We start from the raw sequence: 15,234 nt of genomic DNA, 5'->3' as shown, positions 1-15,234 counted from the left end.
ATGAAACAAAAGTCAAAATCAAAACTAATGTGGTAGAAGCTACAAAATGCCGTAGAAACTGCAACATGCTAGTGACAAACCATGCCAATGCCAACCAATAATACCAACATTGTACAAGCTGCAGAATGTCATACAAACTGCAACATGACAACAAACAACTATGTCAATGTTAATGTCATCAATGCCGACATCAACATCAATGTTGTTTATGCAAGGATGTGCACAACAGTGTGTTCCTGATTGTAGCTCGAACTCGGCCTCCGGACCGACCTGAACACTTGGGCGGACCTGCACAAAAAGGTGAGCACTCCGACGATCAAGTCAGTATAGGTCGGATTCCAAGTTTAGTTCGAAGCCAGAAATCCTCGTACCTGATCGGGGGAGTGAGGTCCTCTACTTATGGGTGGTGGTCCCGCTAATCTAGCGACGGTTACATTCGGTAATCTCGGGACCGTCGGTTACACCCGGTAATCTCGGGACCGACGGTTACGCCCGATAATCACGCCGCAGACAGTTGCTCATCTCGGCCCATACCGAGCTCCCCGGTAGGTCAGACCTGGGCCAGGTTCACCTCGGCCCTCATACTTAGCATTTGTCGGCGTTGGTGGCGGCCATCTCGGCTATCCGAGCTGGGCATGACTCATGAGCCATCTTGGAGCACCAATAGGGGTCCTCCACGTGTCCAGGGTATTCCCTTCCCCAAACATTGGCCCCCTCTCTGTCTGGTCCGATCTCGACCTGGCAGAGAAGTTCATTCGACTTGCTTTGGACACGTGGCGACTTCCTATTCGTGGGAAAATACAACCGTCGCGGAAGATTTATCGTCGGAATATTCAAATATTCCGACGCTTCGGATCTCAGAAAGGATCCTAGCCGCTCGTTGATTACACATGTACGGTGGGGAAATTCTTCCGACGGGCTATAAATGCCCCCAATCCTTCAGATCATACCTTAGGTTCCTTGAATTCTTGGAGTTCGATCTGAAAGCAGCTCGAACCCTTGGTAGGTCGGTCTCTTCCCTCTCTCTTTCGAACGTAATTGCCATGTCGTCCTCTATTAGCAGCAACCTAGGATCCGATTTAGCTCGTAGGTTAGAGTCCGAGCTCGAGGAGATAGAAAACTTTAGAATCTCCGATGACGGGGAGGATAGTGACGCCTCCACTTCAGGTCAGGGTTTTGGAATACCCTTCTAGGATACCTAAGCACTACCTCGGATCCCTTCGTAGGGGGTTCGCTATCCCTGAGAACATCCTCCTCAGGCTTCCGGAGGAGGGGGAGAGAGCTGACAATCCTCCAGAGGGATGGGTCACTCTCTACTTCAAAATGTTTGAGTACGGCCTCAGACTTCCCCTTCACCCTTTTGTCCAAGAATTTCTCTTCCGGACTGAGTTGGCTCCAGCTCAAGTGGCCCCCAATGGGTGGGGTGTCATTTTCGCTTTGGCCATCCTCTTCTGGCTACGAGCTCAGGATAGTGACGAGGCCGAAGCTGTTGGACGTAGACCAGCTCCTCGCGTGCTTCGAGGCGAAAAGGATAGCTAAGAAGCCTGGTCGGTTCTATATGTGCGCAAGGAAAGGCGCAAGCGGTATATTTAAGGGGCCGACCTCCATCAAGGGATGGGTGAGGAAGTGGTTCTACGCTTCTCGCAAAGGACGAGTCAGGTCGTTCCTTCTTTGACGTCCCCACTAGGTTTGGGAACCTAGGTACGGAGTAGTTTTTACTTTTCGTAATTTTCTTCTGTCATTCAGGTCTAACTCGGATTTTGTCTTCGTGCAGTTTCAATCCGACCAGTCCCCGAGCTTACGCAAGCCTCCTTCGATACGCTGAAATACTACAAGGAGCGCTTTCCGAGGGGTAGGAAGGTCGGAACCCTGGTGACTGACGAACTGCTGCTTGAGTCCGGGCTGCTAGATTACAACCCTGCAGTTCGTCCCATTGAATCCTCAAGGCCGAACTCTGAACTTGGTATGCCGAGCTTGCCTCCCCCCTTTTTCCTCTAACCTTGTGTTGACCCCTGTTTTTATTTCGCAGCCATGGTTTGCGGATTTGCAAGCGGCGTGAAGCGCAAGTCTAAGGGCCGAGCCCATGCTCTTGAGGCCGCCCAGAGTTCGAAACCTGCCACCCCTGCCGTGGCAGGGCCTGCCTCGGAAGATCCAGCCCCGGTGATCGAGCTGGAGTCTTCTGGGGGTCCCTCGAGGGAGAAGCACCCCAGGGATCAGACCGAGGCGGTGGACGCCCAGACCGAGGCGGTGGACGCCCCGCCTTTGGGCGAGGAGGCGAGGGAGGAAGCCCCTCTGAAGCGAAGAAGGAAGAAAAAGAAGGCGATCTCCCCCTCGGAGGTCGGAGCTTGCAGGGTCTTGCCTGCAAGTTTCGCAGATCGGGTGGACGATCCTGCGGCCAGGATGGGCGGGACGTCCGACGTGACGGCACGGTTCAGAATTGAGCCGTCAAGTTCCGGGGTGAGGGACCAGGTGTCCCGCATCTCAGCTGCAAGTTTGGACCGCTGCCTAAGGAGGGCGTCAAAATTTTTGAGCGACCCTGGGTCTGTTCTGCAGGGGACCATCGACTACGCCGCCGAGGTAAGACTAGTGCCCCATTTTTGCTTGATTTCACCCAACAGGTAGTTCGATCTAACTTTTTCCTTGTACCATTTCTCAGGCGTTCGTTGCTTCCATTCAATCGACTCTGGTTGTAAAGGCCGAGCTGGATGGGAGGGAAGTTCTGGCAGCGAGGGAGAAAGAGGAGTTCTCTGCTGCCTTGGAGGCTGCTTCCTCCACCATGAAGGATGAGCTGCTGAAGGCTCACTCTGAGGTGGAGACTTTGAAGGCCGAGGTGGAGTCCCAAGCCGAGCTGCTGAAGAAGGAAGAGGACAGGCGCAAGGCCCAACTCCGAGCTGCCCACGCTATTACCAGGGGCCTGGAGAGGGAGAAGTTCCAGCTTCTGAAGGAGAAGAACGACATGCTCCAGGCGCTTGAAGCGAAGGATAAGGAGCTGGAGCATGCGACTGCCGAGCTGGAGACGGCGAAGGAGCGCCTCAGCAATGGAGTCCTACTGGAGGAATCGTTTAGGCAACATCCTGACTTCGATGGATTTGCCAAAGATTTTTCTGACGCGGGCTTCAAGTTCCTCATGAAGGGCATTGCTTCCGACATGCCCGACCTTCAGATCGATCTCAGCGGTCTGAAAAGGAGGTATGCCGAGAAGTGGGCGTCTGGTCCTGGCGGCACCCCTGGCCCCCAAGCGTTGGTGGAACAGTATGTCAGAGATCTGGACTCTGACTACTCCGATCCCGAAGAGGACCAGGTCGGCTCCACTCAAGAGGGCGCTCCTCAAGCGGGCTCTTAGGCGACCACCCTTCACGAGGCTTTTCGCTGTTCTTCCTCCCTTTTCTTTGGTTTTGTAAGTGTCAGGGGAGAGCTGCAAGGTCTATAAGCCTTGGCTCTGCTCTTCATTCAATAAAGAGACTCCCATTTGCTTCTACGTTGTTGTTGGCAACCTCTTTTCTTTGCTTTTCCTTTGAACCGCAGCTAATGTCACCTTGCACCTCTTACTTTTGAGGTCGCGCCTTTAATTAAAATAATTTGAAAGCTTGAGTTTGAATCTCTTAATGTTCAATACATTGCACCAACTCTGGATTTTTAACATTTCACCCTTAAATTAAAAAGGTAAAAAGGCTAAAATCCTAAGTCTGTAGCTATTCTTCATATCGTTCCTCGTACCCCCAAGTTCGGAGGCTTGATCATTTTGAACTTTCCACATCGCCCCCTTTGCCTTGAAGGTTTGAATTTTAAGTTCGTCAGTGGTTTTGGCATCGCACCTCGTACCCTTAGGCTTCGAAGGATTGAATTTGAACCAACTGCTGGAATGCGATCGCGTGGGAGTCCGTGGCCCCCAATTAATTTCTTGTCGAACTCGGAAGCATGAAATTAAATAATCACATTTATTCCGATCATAATTCTTTTGGAACAGTCTCTACAGATGCATTGAAAATCCTTTTGTCATTTCAAGGATAATAACGTTTCAGGTGCTCCGCGTTCCACGGGTGCGCGAGGACGTCTCCTCTCAGATCGGCCAATATGTACGTCCCAGGTCGGACTATGCCCTTGATCTCAAACGGGCCCTCCCAGGCCGGATCAAGGGCACCCACATGCGTTTGGACCCTTCTTAAGACCAGATGTCCGACCTGAAAGGCCCGAGGTCGAACACGGGCATTGTAATGTCTGGCCATTCTGCCCTGATATTCCGCCAGGCGTAGCTGGGCCATTGCTCTTCTTTCTTCCAACAAGTCGAGGTTGAGGAGCAGCCCATCCTCATTCGTCGTAGGCTCGTAATGCTCTACTCTATCAGATGGCATGCCGATCTCAACCGGGACTACAGCTTCGGAGCCGAAGGCCAGGGAGAACGGGGTCTCACCCGTCGACTCTCGTTGGGTGGTCCGGTACGACCATAGAACCTCTGGTAGCTCCTCGGCCCACCTGCCTTTCTTGGAGTCCAGTCTAAGTTTGATGCATCGGTTGATGATCTTGTTGACCGCCTCCACCTGCCCATTTGCTTGCGGATGTGCGAGGGACGAGCTGAGATGACTTATGCCGAGTTTGCTGCAAAAGTCTTTGAACTTGGCGTTGTCAAACTGCTTCCCATTGTCTGTCACTATGGCCTGCGGTATACCAAAGCGACATATGATATTCGTCCATACGAAGGACGTGACCCTAGATTCCGTTATGTGGGAGAGCGCCTCGGCCTCGGCCCACTTGGTGAAGTAATCCATAGCAACCACAGCGAACTTGGTCTGGCCCTTGCCCAAAGGGAAAGGACCAATGATATCTACCCCCCACTGCGCGAATGGCCATGGGGCCGAGATGGGGGTGAGCAGCTCGGGAGGTTGGTGGATTATGGCCCCGTAGCGTTGGCAATTGTCGCAAGTTCTAACGAACTTCTTGGCGTCCTGGCTGAGAGTCGGCCAATAGTATCCTTGCCGGATCACTTTGGCTGACAGCGACCGGGCGCCTGAGTGATTGCCGCACACTCCTTCGTGGATCTCTCTGAGGACGTACAGGCCCTCTTCAGGGGTTAGGCATTTCAATAGAGGCAGGGAAAAGCCACGTCGGTACAATGCACCATCTCGGACCACGAACCGAGCTGCCTGCCTTGCCAACTTTCTGCGCTCCTTGGGATCTTGTGGTGAGTTGCCCCTAATGAAGTCCGTGATCGGGTCCATCCATGAGGATTCTGGAGCGCCGATCTCCATCAGATCTGGCTCTAAGATCGAGGGATTATCTAGGATCTCGACAGGGACCGACCTGGCGAGGTCGATCTCGTACGCCGATGCTAACTTGGCCAAGGCGTCAGCATTAGAATTTTCTGCTCGCGGAATCCGGCTTACCTCGTAAGTTCGAAACTGGGCGAGGTATGATCTGACCTTGCCCAAATACTTCTCCATTCGGGTGTCTTTGGCTTGGTATTCGTCCTTGATCTGGCTCACAACCAGCTGGGAGTCACTGAAGACCTTAACACAAGAGGCCCCCAATGCTCGAGCGATTCGCAGGCCGGCAATAAATGCTTCATACTCAGCCTCGTTGTTAGAAGTCCGAAAGCTGAACCGCAAGGCATACTCAAATCGCTCACCCCCTGGTCCGAGCAAGAGGACCCCGGCTCCGCACCCCTTCTCATTGGAGGATCCGTCGACATAGACTGTCCAAGGTAGGTCGGACTCGCTCAGCTCGGAAGGTGGTGTGAGCTCGGCTATGAAATCTGCCGCTGCTTGTCCTTTCAACGCAGTTCTGGGTTCGAACTGGATGTCGTACTCACTTAGCTCTATTGCCCACTTCATTAGGCGTCCGGAAGCTTCCGGCTTGTGGAAGATACTTTTAAGGGGCAAGTTAGTGAGCACCACCACCGTATGGGCTTGGAAGTATGGTCTAAGTCGTCGGGCCGAGGTGACCAAAGCGAGAGCCAACTTCTCCATCTGAGGGTATCTAGTCTCGGCTTCGGTCATAGCCTTGCTTGTGTAGTAGACCAGGTTTTGCCGCGCTTCCTCTTGCCTGATTAGGGCCGAGCTGACGGCACTGTCAGACACTGCTAGGTACAATTGGAGCTTGTCCCCCGGCATGGGCTTGGCAAGCAAGGGTGCCGAACAAAGGTAGCTCTTCAATTGCTGAAACGCTTGCTTGCACTCCGCTGTCCATTCAAACGACCCTTTCTTTCGTAAGACCTTGAAGAAAGGGAGGCACTTATTTGTCGACCTTGAAACAAACCGGTTCAGGGCCGCAATCCTGCCATTGAGGCACTGAAGCTGCTTCAGCGTTTTAGGTGCCTCCATCTCGATCACGGCTTTAATCTTTTCGGGGTTGGCCTCGATTCCCCAGTTGTTTACCATGAAGCCAAAGAATTTTCCCGAGGAGACTCCAAAGGCACACTTAGCAGGGTTGAGCTTCATTTGATATGCCCTCAGAACCTCGAAGGCTTCGGCCAGGTTGGAGAGATGCGACTTAGACTGCTTGCTCTTGACAAGCATGTCGTCCACATACACTTCCATATTCCGGCCGATCTGCTTGGCGAACATTTTGTTCACCATTCTCTGGTAGGTCGCTCCTGCGTTCTTTAACCCGAAGGACATGACCTTGTAGCAGTACAGACCTTGGTCTGTTATGAAAGCGGTATGACCTTCATCTGGGACATGCATCTTGATTTGGTTGTACCCAGAGTAGGCGTCCATGAAGGTGAGCAGTTCGTGCCCGGCTGTGGCGTCCACGAGTTGATCAATCCTCGGCAGTGGGAAGCAATCTTTCGGACATGCCTTATTTAAGTTCGTAAAATCTACGCACATTCTCCACTTGCTGTTAGATTTTTTAACTAATACAACATTGGAGAGCCACTCGGGATACGAAATTTCTCTTATGTATTCAGCTTTCAAAAGTTTGTTAACTTCCTCAACAATTACATCACTCCTCTCCTTGTTTATAGGTCTTCTCTTTTGTTTCACAGGTCGGAATGATGGATCTATGCTGAGGCGATGCGTCATAATTCGCGGGTCAATGCCAGGCATGTCCTCATGGGACCACGCAAAGACGTCCGAGTTGGATCTGAGGAAGTGGATTAGCTCCTCTCTGTTGATGGCCCCCAGCTTGGTTCCTATGCTTACCTGCTTCTCGGGACTAAGCAGAGGAACAAGCTCGAGATCCTCAGTGGGTGCGGCAAACTCCTTCCTCGGCAGGTTGGCCTCGAACTCGGACGTCCCATCCCTGAGAGTTTCGAGGGCGCAGACCAATGAGCCTTTGAGTGCGGCGTCATAGCACTCCCTCGAAGCGGTCTGTTCTCCTCGGACCGTGCCCACGCCATTGGGGGTGGAATACTTCAAAATTTGATGAAGTGTTGAGGGAATGGCCCGAAATGAGTGGATGATGGGTCTCCCAAAGATGGCGTTATAGGCCGATCTACCGTCAACTACCACGAACTCGGCCATTTGAGTGACCCGAGTTTGGTCCTGCCCCAGCGTGACCGGCAAGTCGATGCAACCCTCTGGGATGACCGATTCTCCAGAGAACCCAACCAGCGGCGTCAGGCTTCTCTTCAATTGCGACCTCGTCCAGCCCAAGGCGAGGTAGGTCGGTACGGACAGGATGTTAGCGGATGCGCCCCCGTCTACCAGCACCCTCCTGACCACCACATGATCAATCAAGGGAGCAATCACAAGGGCATCACTGTGGGGCAGGTGGACCTCCTCCAAGTCTGCACCGTCGAAGGTGATTGGGCAGGTCGGCCCCTGCTCCCTGATGATGCACACCTCGCGTCTGGCTGCACGGGCTAACTCCTTTCTTTTATGTCCGGATTGACCCCCGCTTGGCCCTCCAAAAATGGTATTGATGACCGCAGGTCGGTCGGTGCGCCGGGGTGGCGTCTTTGAACGCTTTCGCTCTTCCTTTTCCTCTGCTGAGCTGGTCCTGGGCTTTCCCACAAACTTCTTGAAGTAGCCGTCTTGAATTAGATCCTCAATTTGGCGCTTCAATTCCCAGCAGTCCGACGTGTTGTGGCCGTGCTCCCGATGGAAGCGGCAATACTTGTCCTTGCTGCACCTCTCCGGGGCTCCCCGAAGTTTCTCCGGACGCTTGAGTAATTTTTCCATTCCAGAATCCTCGATGTTCGTTAGGATCTCGGAAATTGGAATCGTGCTTGGGGTGAAGCGCTCGTAAGGTCGGCTCCTGGTAGGTTCGTTCTCCGCCCTTCGATACTCAGCTCGGCCGCTGGAAAAGGATCCCTTGTCCTTGGACTTGGGATCTGCCCTTTCATCTTTTCCACTTCTGCCTCGGCCGATCTTTCGTTCAGGTCGGCCGGTTTTGGTTCGGAGGAGCTCCTGTCCATCGATGACTTTCTTCGCCATCTGGAGCACCTCGGCGAAGGTGGCCGGGGCCTCATCTCCAAGTTTCACCGTGAGGGCTTCGTCGGCTAGACCAGTGAGGAAATAGCACATGGCCGAGTCATCGGAGCAGTGTGCAACCTTCAACTACTCCTCCTGGAATCTGGTGACATACTCCCGCAGCGTCTCACCTTCCTTCTGCCTGATGGTGGCGAGATGGGTCGCTGTCTTTTTGTCATAGTGCCGAGAAGAGAACTGGGCGAGGAACTCCCTTCTCAGCTGAGAGTAGGTCGAGATCGACCTGGCTGACAGTCTCCGGTACCACAATCGCGCGCTGCCAGTAAGCGCGATCTGAAAGGCGCGGCATTTAATTGCGTCTGATGCCACTTGGAAGTCCATGAGGCCTTCAAAGACCTCAACATAGTCCTTGGGGTCCTTCGTCCCGTCATAAGGCTTCACGGTAGGAGCTTTGAACTTCGGAGGGATTGGTGCTTCCAAAACGTCCGAGGTGAAAGGCGATTCTACCAAGTCGCCATTGTTCAGTGAATCGTCTTTCTGCTCACATTTGGCCTTTAAGGCCTCCACCTGAGCATTGAGCTCCCCCCTCAGCTGGTCGAACTCCTCCCTTGTGATTATCCCTGCGGGATTGTGAGAGGATTCAGCCTGCTGGTTGGAGCTCCTGTGGGAGCGGGATGGTGACTGCCCTTTTCGGAGAGACGAGCCTCTCTTTCTGTTGAGATGCTCGCGGAGGTCTCCCCTCTGGCGAGTGTACCCCTCACTCTCGTTGTCTTCGGGACGTTCTTCCTCGGCTGGGCCGAGGTGGGAACCCCTTTGCTCGCGTACGTCCATGCGCGTCACTCGATTTTCAGATCGGGACCCTGCGCCTGCAGCTAGCACCATTTCGTTATACATTGCCTCCATGGAGCGCATTTGTGTGCGCATTGCCTCCATCTCTCTCTGGAGCGCATCAAAGTTCTCGCTTGTTGAAGCCGGGGCTGGACCCCGGGTGCCCTTCTTAGAGGTCCCACCTCGGCCACGGGTGGCCTTGGACGTCCTCGGGTCCGCATGCGGTAGGGCAGGCGCGGTGATCCGTGCCGACCTGCGGAGGGGTTCCGTTGCTAGGCCGTCGTGACCTTGCCCCTCTACCGCCGCTGCTTCGACCTCCATCTGGTGGGCATCGCTGGCAGCTAGAGTCCTTCGATCTGTCGTATTGGTCGAATTCGCTGGTTGAACCATGTTCGCTCGCGTGTTGGTTTAAAGGAATTGGGATGACTTAGATTGTCAGTCGTCCCCACAGACGACGCCAAATGTTTATGCAAGGATGTGCACAACAGTGTGTTCCTGATTGTAGCTCGAACTCGGCCTCCGGACCGACCTGAACACTTGGGCGGACCTGCACAAAAAGGTGAGCACTCCGACGATCAAGTCAGTATAGGTCGGATTCCAAGTTTAGTTCGAAGCCAGAAATTCTCGTACCTGATCGGGGAGTGAGGTCCTCTACTTATGGGTGGTGGTCCCGCTAATCTAGCGACGGTTACATTCGGTAATCCCGGGACCGTCGGTTACATCCGGTAATCTCGGGACCGACGGTTACGCCCAATAATCACGCCGCAGACAGTTGCTCATCTCGGCCCATACCCGAGCTCCCCGGTAGGTCAGACCTGGGCCAGGTTCACCTCGGCCCTCATACTTAGCATTTGTCGGCGTTGGTGGCGGCCATCTCGGCTATCCGAGCTGGGCATGACTCATGAGCCATCTTGGAGCACCAATAGGGGTCCTCCACGTGTCCAGGGTATTCCCTTCCCCAAACAAATGTCAATACCAATGACAATGTCAATGCCAACCAACAACCAACGCCAATAAACCAAAATCAAAGCGAAAACCAAAACGCATGCTAAAGCCAAAACCAAAACCAATTCTTATAAACCAAACAAAACCAAAATCAAACCAAACTAAAGCAATCCAATTCCATAGACACAAATCTACCTGTCAAATTAAACCCTCCTCGAAGAATACATCTAACAATCCTCATCTTTTTCTCCATCCTTCGCGTTAGCTTCCTCCTTATCCTTCACCATATTTAAAGTAAATACAAATATAAGTTACAGTAAATACAGAACAAATATAACTAATATATATTTAATATAGAACAAATATAGCTAATATATATTTTGAATCTTTATCACACAAAAAATCATATTTGATATACTTAAAAGACCTTCCATAATTTAAGTTTTGTTTATTAAGCACAATAATAAAAGTAAAATTTATGATATATTTATGATATATAAGAAATTAAAATACAACATTACAAAATGTATTGTTGAGAGGTAATTTTAGGGCGCTGCATGGAACCCGTATGCCAACACATGGAGGCCAACTAACTCGCAGAGAGGGCGTGTAAAACGCACCGATTCAATGCTGAGGGAAATGGAAAGGGAAGATTGAGCATATCATATACGAATCCTCAAATGCATTTATAGGTACGCTAACAAAAACTCACCTAAGGGAGCGTTTAGTAAAGTGTCAGGCAAGCTAGTACCTTAGACGCTGTCACACCACTATGAAATTACATGAAAAGGATGCAAAATTTTGGGAGAGGTCCCGACACCTCCCCATGCTTCCTCTCTCCCTTCATATATAAACTCCGTGGAAACCCTAATCAAGAAACAAAAGAATTCCTATGCAGACGCACCAAGTACTCTTGTTGAGACTCCTGCAATTTATTTACTTCATAACCATTTACTCTCGTGTTAAATACTAACGTAAGCATTCAATTACATTCGCAAAGCACCACATTGGTGCTTGATTTTTACGTGCAAGTGAACCCAAAACAAGGAGATGAAGACGTACGTGACACTCATGTAGCACCTACATGGCACCCACCCGGAAATCGACATCTACATGCTTATTATATTTATGCGATGGATCTAGTAAAATTTCTAATTATATTGTTTTTTATACGTATGTGTAAAACTTTTATTACAATTATAAGATAAATAAAAATCTCTTAGTTTTCAATAATTTATTTAAGATTCATTTATTTATCATATTTTCACTAATAATTAAATATAATTGAATGATTTATCTACAAAATGAGTATACTGTATTCATTTATTTATCGTATGATACTGTATGATCGCATTAAAAAGGGTTGATTTTAGTTAACAACTCTTTGCGTAATTGGCGGATATTTCATGAATATGATTCCATTTAAAGTGTTAGGTCTTTAAAATTAGAAAAAAAAAAAGAAAGAATAATACATCACGAATATAAATAGGAATCCATACCTTATTTTGCTATAAATTGCTTGTTATTTATTGTAATTAAAGTAATACTATAAACCATATTAAAATACATGAATCTACAAAATGCACCGTTGTTTTGTATGTTACACAATTAGGAAAGTAATTTCAAGTTGCTAAGCTTATATAATGGGTGGGCAAGAAAGAAACTAACCATCACACCAAAAATTGATATGAGTAGACCATATTAAAAGATTATTGCAAATCACAAAACGTGTAATTTCTTTAAAGATAATGGCAGAGAAATCAAGTCTCAAGTTGGCTCTCATTGCAGTGATGATGTTGCTGCTTGTGTCTGCCTTTGGTAATTTAAATTCAGTTCATTTTTTTATCTTCTTCCTCTTTCTAATTTGTGTGCTTTACTGAAATCTCTTAAATTCTATGATTATAAATTCTTTATAGGTAAATAATTATGAAAGTATCGTATTATATTGCAGTGGAAAGCATAGCATTGGGATCAAAGGGAAGTCTTCTGACACAAATTCATTGCGACACCAAAGCTGATTGCAAAGATCCAAAGTGTGAATGTCAAGACTTCCATTTATGCTTTTTCAGGCCACCAAAAATACTCACCTTCAACTCTAACAACATCCAACCTCACCACCTTCAAGGATCAGAGGGTCTCAACAATTAAGTGTTAATTAAGAACAAAATTAAATGATGATGATTGTGATGTGTGTGTGGAAGTAAACTTGTTCTTGGAATTCAAGAATAGTTAATGAATAATACAGCTACATATATATCATATTTGTGCTTCTTTTTCTTTATATTGCACTATTTTTCCCTTTTATGTAAACGATTGGTTCCATAAACTTAAAGCTAATTTTATCCTTTTCATATCTCTATTCAATCCATTTGGGTACATGAATAGCCACTGCCACTGTTGATGTTCAATTAGAAAGAAAAAAATCAATAAAAGTGACAAGATAATAACATTTGAAGAGAAAGGTCAAGCTTTGAGTTACTTCACGAGTTTTTAGTAGTAAATGAAACCAACAAAAGTTAAATCTTTTCTATTCAATTGGACTAATGTCAAAGCTTCATAAGACTTCAAACATCCTGAGTTGAATTTTGAATTTTCATTCATTTGGTTGTTATGTATAGCGAAAGCATTTTGTTTGGGAACCATTGCGAAAGAATTACCTATTTTGTGACCAAAAAGTTTATAATTAACAATTTTGTGCATTTAGTTATATCTTTGAGATGATTGATTTGTTTTTGTTCTAAATAAGCCTATTTTATATAGCGAGAGTTTTATAGATGTCTTTGTAATCCATTTTATGCTCTTCCATCAATCAGGTGTTTAAATGGCAAAAGAAAATTTTGTTGCTAGTTAATGTTGGGATTGGTGGAGCCAAATCAACGTCAGAACAAGTCGAGATCGAACAGGGACACATCAGGGTAAAGAGGGATGAAAATAGGAGAATCGGAGCGGGCTGCAAGCCATGGGGCTAAGAAGGCAGCACCGTGACACTATCCTGATGCGTGCGTGCGGAATTTTCCGTCTGTAGTGCCCTGATGCTGTATCGACGTTATAAATATGCAGTTTTCATGATTTTAGGTTTCTTGAGCCAATTTTGAGTTGTTTATTAGAACAGTTTGTGGCAACTTTGAGGGAGAGGTTTGGTGTATTGGCAGAAGCGTTTGGGCAAATCAAGATCAACCTATTCGGAGTAATTAGATCTTGATTCTTGTGAGTTTTTCATTCTCATACCTAAGTATAGTGTCTTATAATACCTAGAAGGCTTTTGTTGGTGGTGAAATCTGCACTTGAGCGAAAGACTGAACGTAGTCAATAAACTGTTAATGTGAACCAGTATAAATTATGGTGTCATTTTCTGCTTTTCTCTTTAATCTCTTATCTGTGTTGTGTGATTGTAATTTAGTGGATATAATTGTGGAAGGGGAAATTACTTTGGAACATTTAATTTCCGGACAGTTAGGTAGTACCTCATCATGGATCATGTTCCTAATGCTAGCTTTATAATTTATTTTATTTATTAAATACCCCCATCGAGCTTATGTTCATATTATTGGATCCGTTTTTTAACTCTCACGTTTTCTTGCTCAATTCATTATTTCTTAGTATATATATTAAGTTTGAGTTTTAATGGAAGTGCTACTTGTTAGTTTTGGTTAAGTGGTGTTTGGTTTGGGTTTTCATGGCTTTGTAATTTGTATGGAATGTTTTTGTGATGACTTGAATGGTGCTCGAGTGTATAAGAGTTTTGAATGGGTGTTGGCATGCATAACAGCTAGCTATACTTGTTGATCTTATTGATCAAGTTTGTCTTTTATTTTACAAATACAGATTCTCGTCGACTTTGATCTTAATACTTCTTATTCACTCTTATTTTATAGTGTCATCATCAATTAGATAATTTGTTAATTGTGGATACTATGAGTTAAAATAATTTATAAAAGATATTGTGATGGATCAATAGATGAATTCACTAAAAGAGTAGATATTATACCAATGCAGACTAGCTTTGTTTGGTATATATTTTATTCATTTTAAGAGGTAAAATTTATATTTTTTTCTCCATCTTTTTCTCCTATGGAAGTTTATTACATAAAAGACATATACACAAAGATCGACGAAGTTCGTATTGAGTGGAGGCAATTTGTTCAACACAAAATATCCCTACCCGACATGATGTGTAATAGTTTTAGTCAATTCTTTCACTCAAGTTATTAAATTTATGCTATCTGATGAGATTTCTAAATCTATTGTTTTTATATTTATGTGTAAACGTTTTAGGGACAAGTACACATATACTCTTTAAAAAATTTAATCACATATGTTGATGCATAAATTTGGCCTCATGGGATTCCGCCAAATTCGCACCAATTTTCAAGAATAAAAGGAATTAACAAGACCTGCAAAACAGAATAGCACTAAAGACCGGTGTGGCTCTCGCCACACAGGCTCCGATGCTTAAGTCAGGATCGGAGTAGTTGAGCATAAAGTGTAAAGTGTTGTGAGCCCCCCTTTAGGGTTTGGCTTACTTCCCTATTTATAGGAGTTGAATCCTGATCCCTAAGGATTGTGGAATTCGAATCTTGATAGATCTAGGAAATCTGGTTATTTGAATCTAGGGAGAATCTTGAGGCAATCAATATATCTTGAATATAGAATATCAGAATCATAAGGTCATCAAGATATCTTCCATTTGAATTCTTTAAATAAAGAGAATCTGAATTGTAGAAAATCATCCATAACAATTGCCCCCACTCTCAAAGTTGAAGATTGTCAAAGTTCTGCTTTGAGAGTATTTTGTCGCTGTCAATTGTCGTTTTATGGGCTGGCTGTCATAGCCCCCATTCTCTTATGTTGTAGTTGGAACACTTGTCGTTGTCAGTTGTCGCTTTTATGGACTGGCCTGTTATAGCCCCTATACCCTTTTGTCGAAGTTGACTGTAGTCAAGTCTCTTGATTTACTCTTGGGTTTCTAACCTACTTGGCTTTTGCCAATGGTTTTATACCCGAGTCAGTCGATACCCTTTTGTTGTCGGTTGTCGTTTAATGAGCGGGCTATCATAGCCCTCGTTCTCTTTTGTTGTAGTTGGCTGCAATC

General features: G+C 46.9%; 1 protein-coding gene across 1 annotated transcript; it reads left to right on the top strand.

The window, feature by feature from the left end:
* The first annotated feature begins 1,770 nt into the window (after positions 1 to 1,770).
* Positions 1,771 to 10,799, top strand: LOC148209788 (uncharacterized). Its single transcript, XM_088126991.1, has 3 exons — positions 1,771 to 1,963; positions 2,030 to 2,577; positions 10,692 to 10,799. Exons 2-3 carry the CDS (start codon positions 2,032 to 2,034, stop codon positions 10,797 to 10,799), a joined length of 654 nt encoding a protein of 217 aa, XP_087983117.1. The 5' UTR covers positions 1,771 to 1,963; positions 2,030 to 2,031.
* The last annotated feature ends 4,435 nt before the right edge of the window (positions 10,800 to 15,234 follow it).

This window comes from Momordica charantia (assembly GCF_013281855.1).
Source record: "Momordica charantia cultivar OHB3-1 chromosome 8 unlocalized genomic scaffold, Mcharantia_2.0 BLBB01000008.1, whole genome shotgun sequence".
In the NCBI taxonomy this organism is placed as follows: domain Eukaryota; kingdom Viridiplantae; phylum Streptophyta; class Magnoliopsida; order Cucurbitales; family Cucurbitaceae; genus Momordica; species Momordica charantia.
Note: the sequence above shows the minus strand (reverse complement) of the source record. Positions and strands in the feature narration are given on the sequence as shown.

Bases quoted from the DNA above. Each gene is read 5' to 3' on its own strand.
- LOC148209788 (XM_088126991.1), top strand. From the start codon at position 2,032: ATGGTTTGCGGATTTGCAAGCGGCGTGAAGCGCAAGTCTAAGGGCCGA. The intron at 2,578-10,691 runs GTAAGACTAGTG...AGGTAATTTTAG, and splicing joins CCATCGACTACGCCGCCGAG to GGCGCTGCATGGAACCCGTA.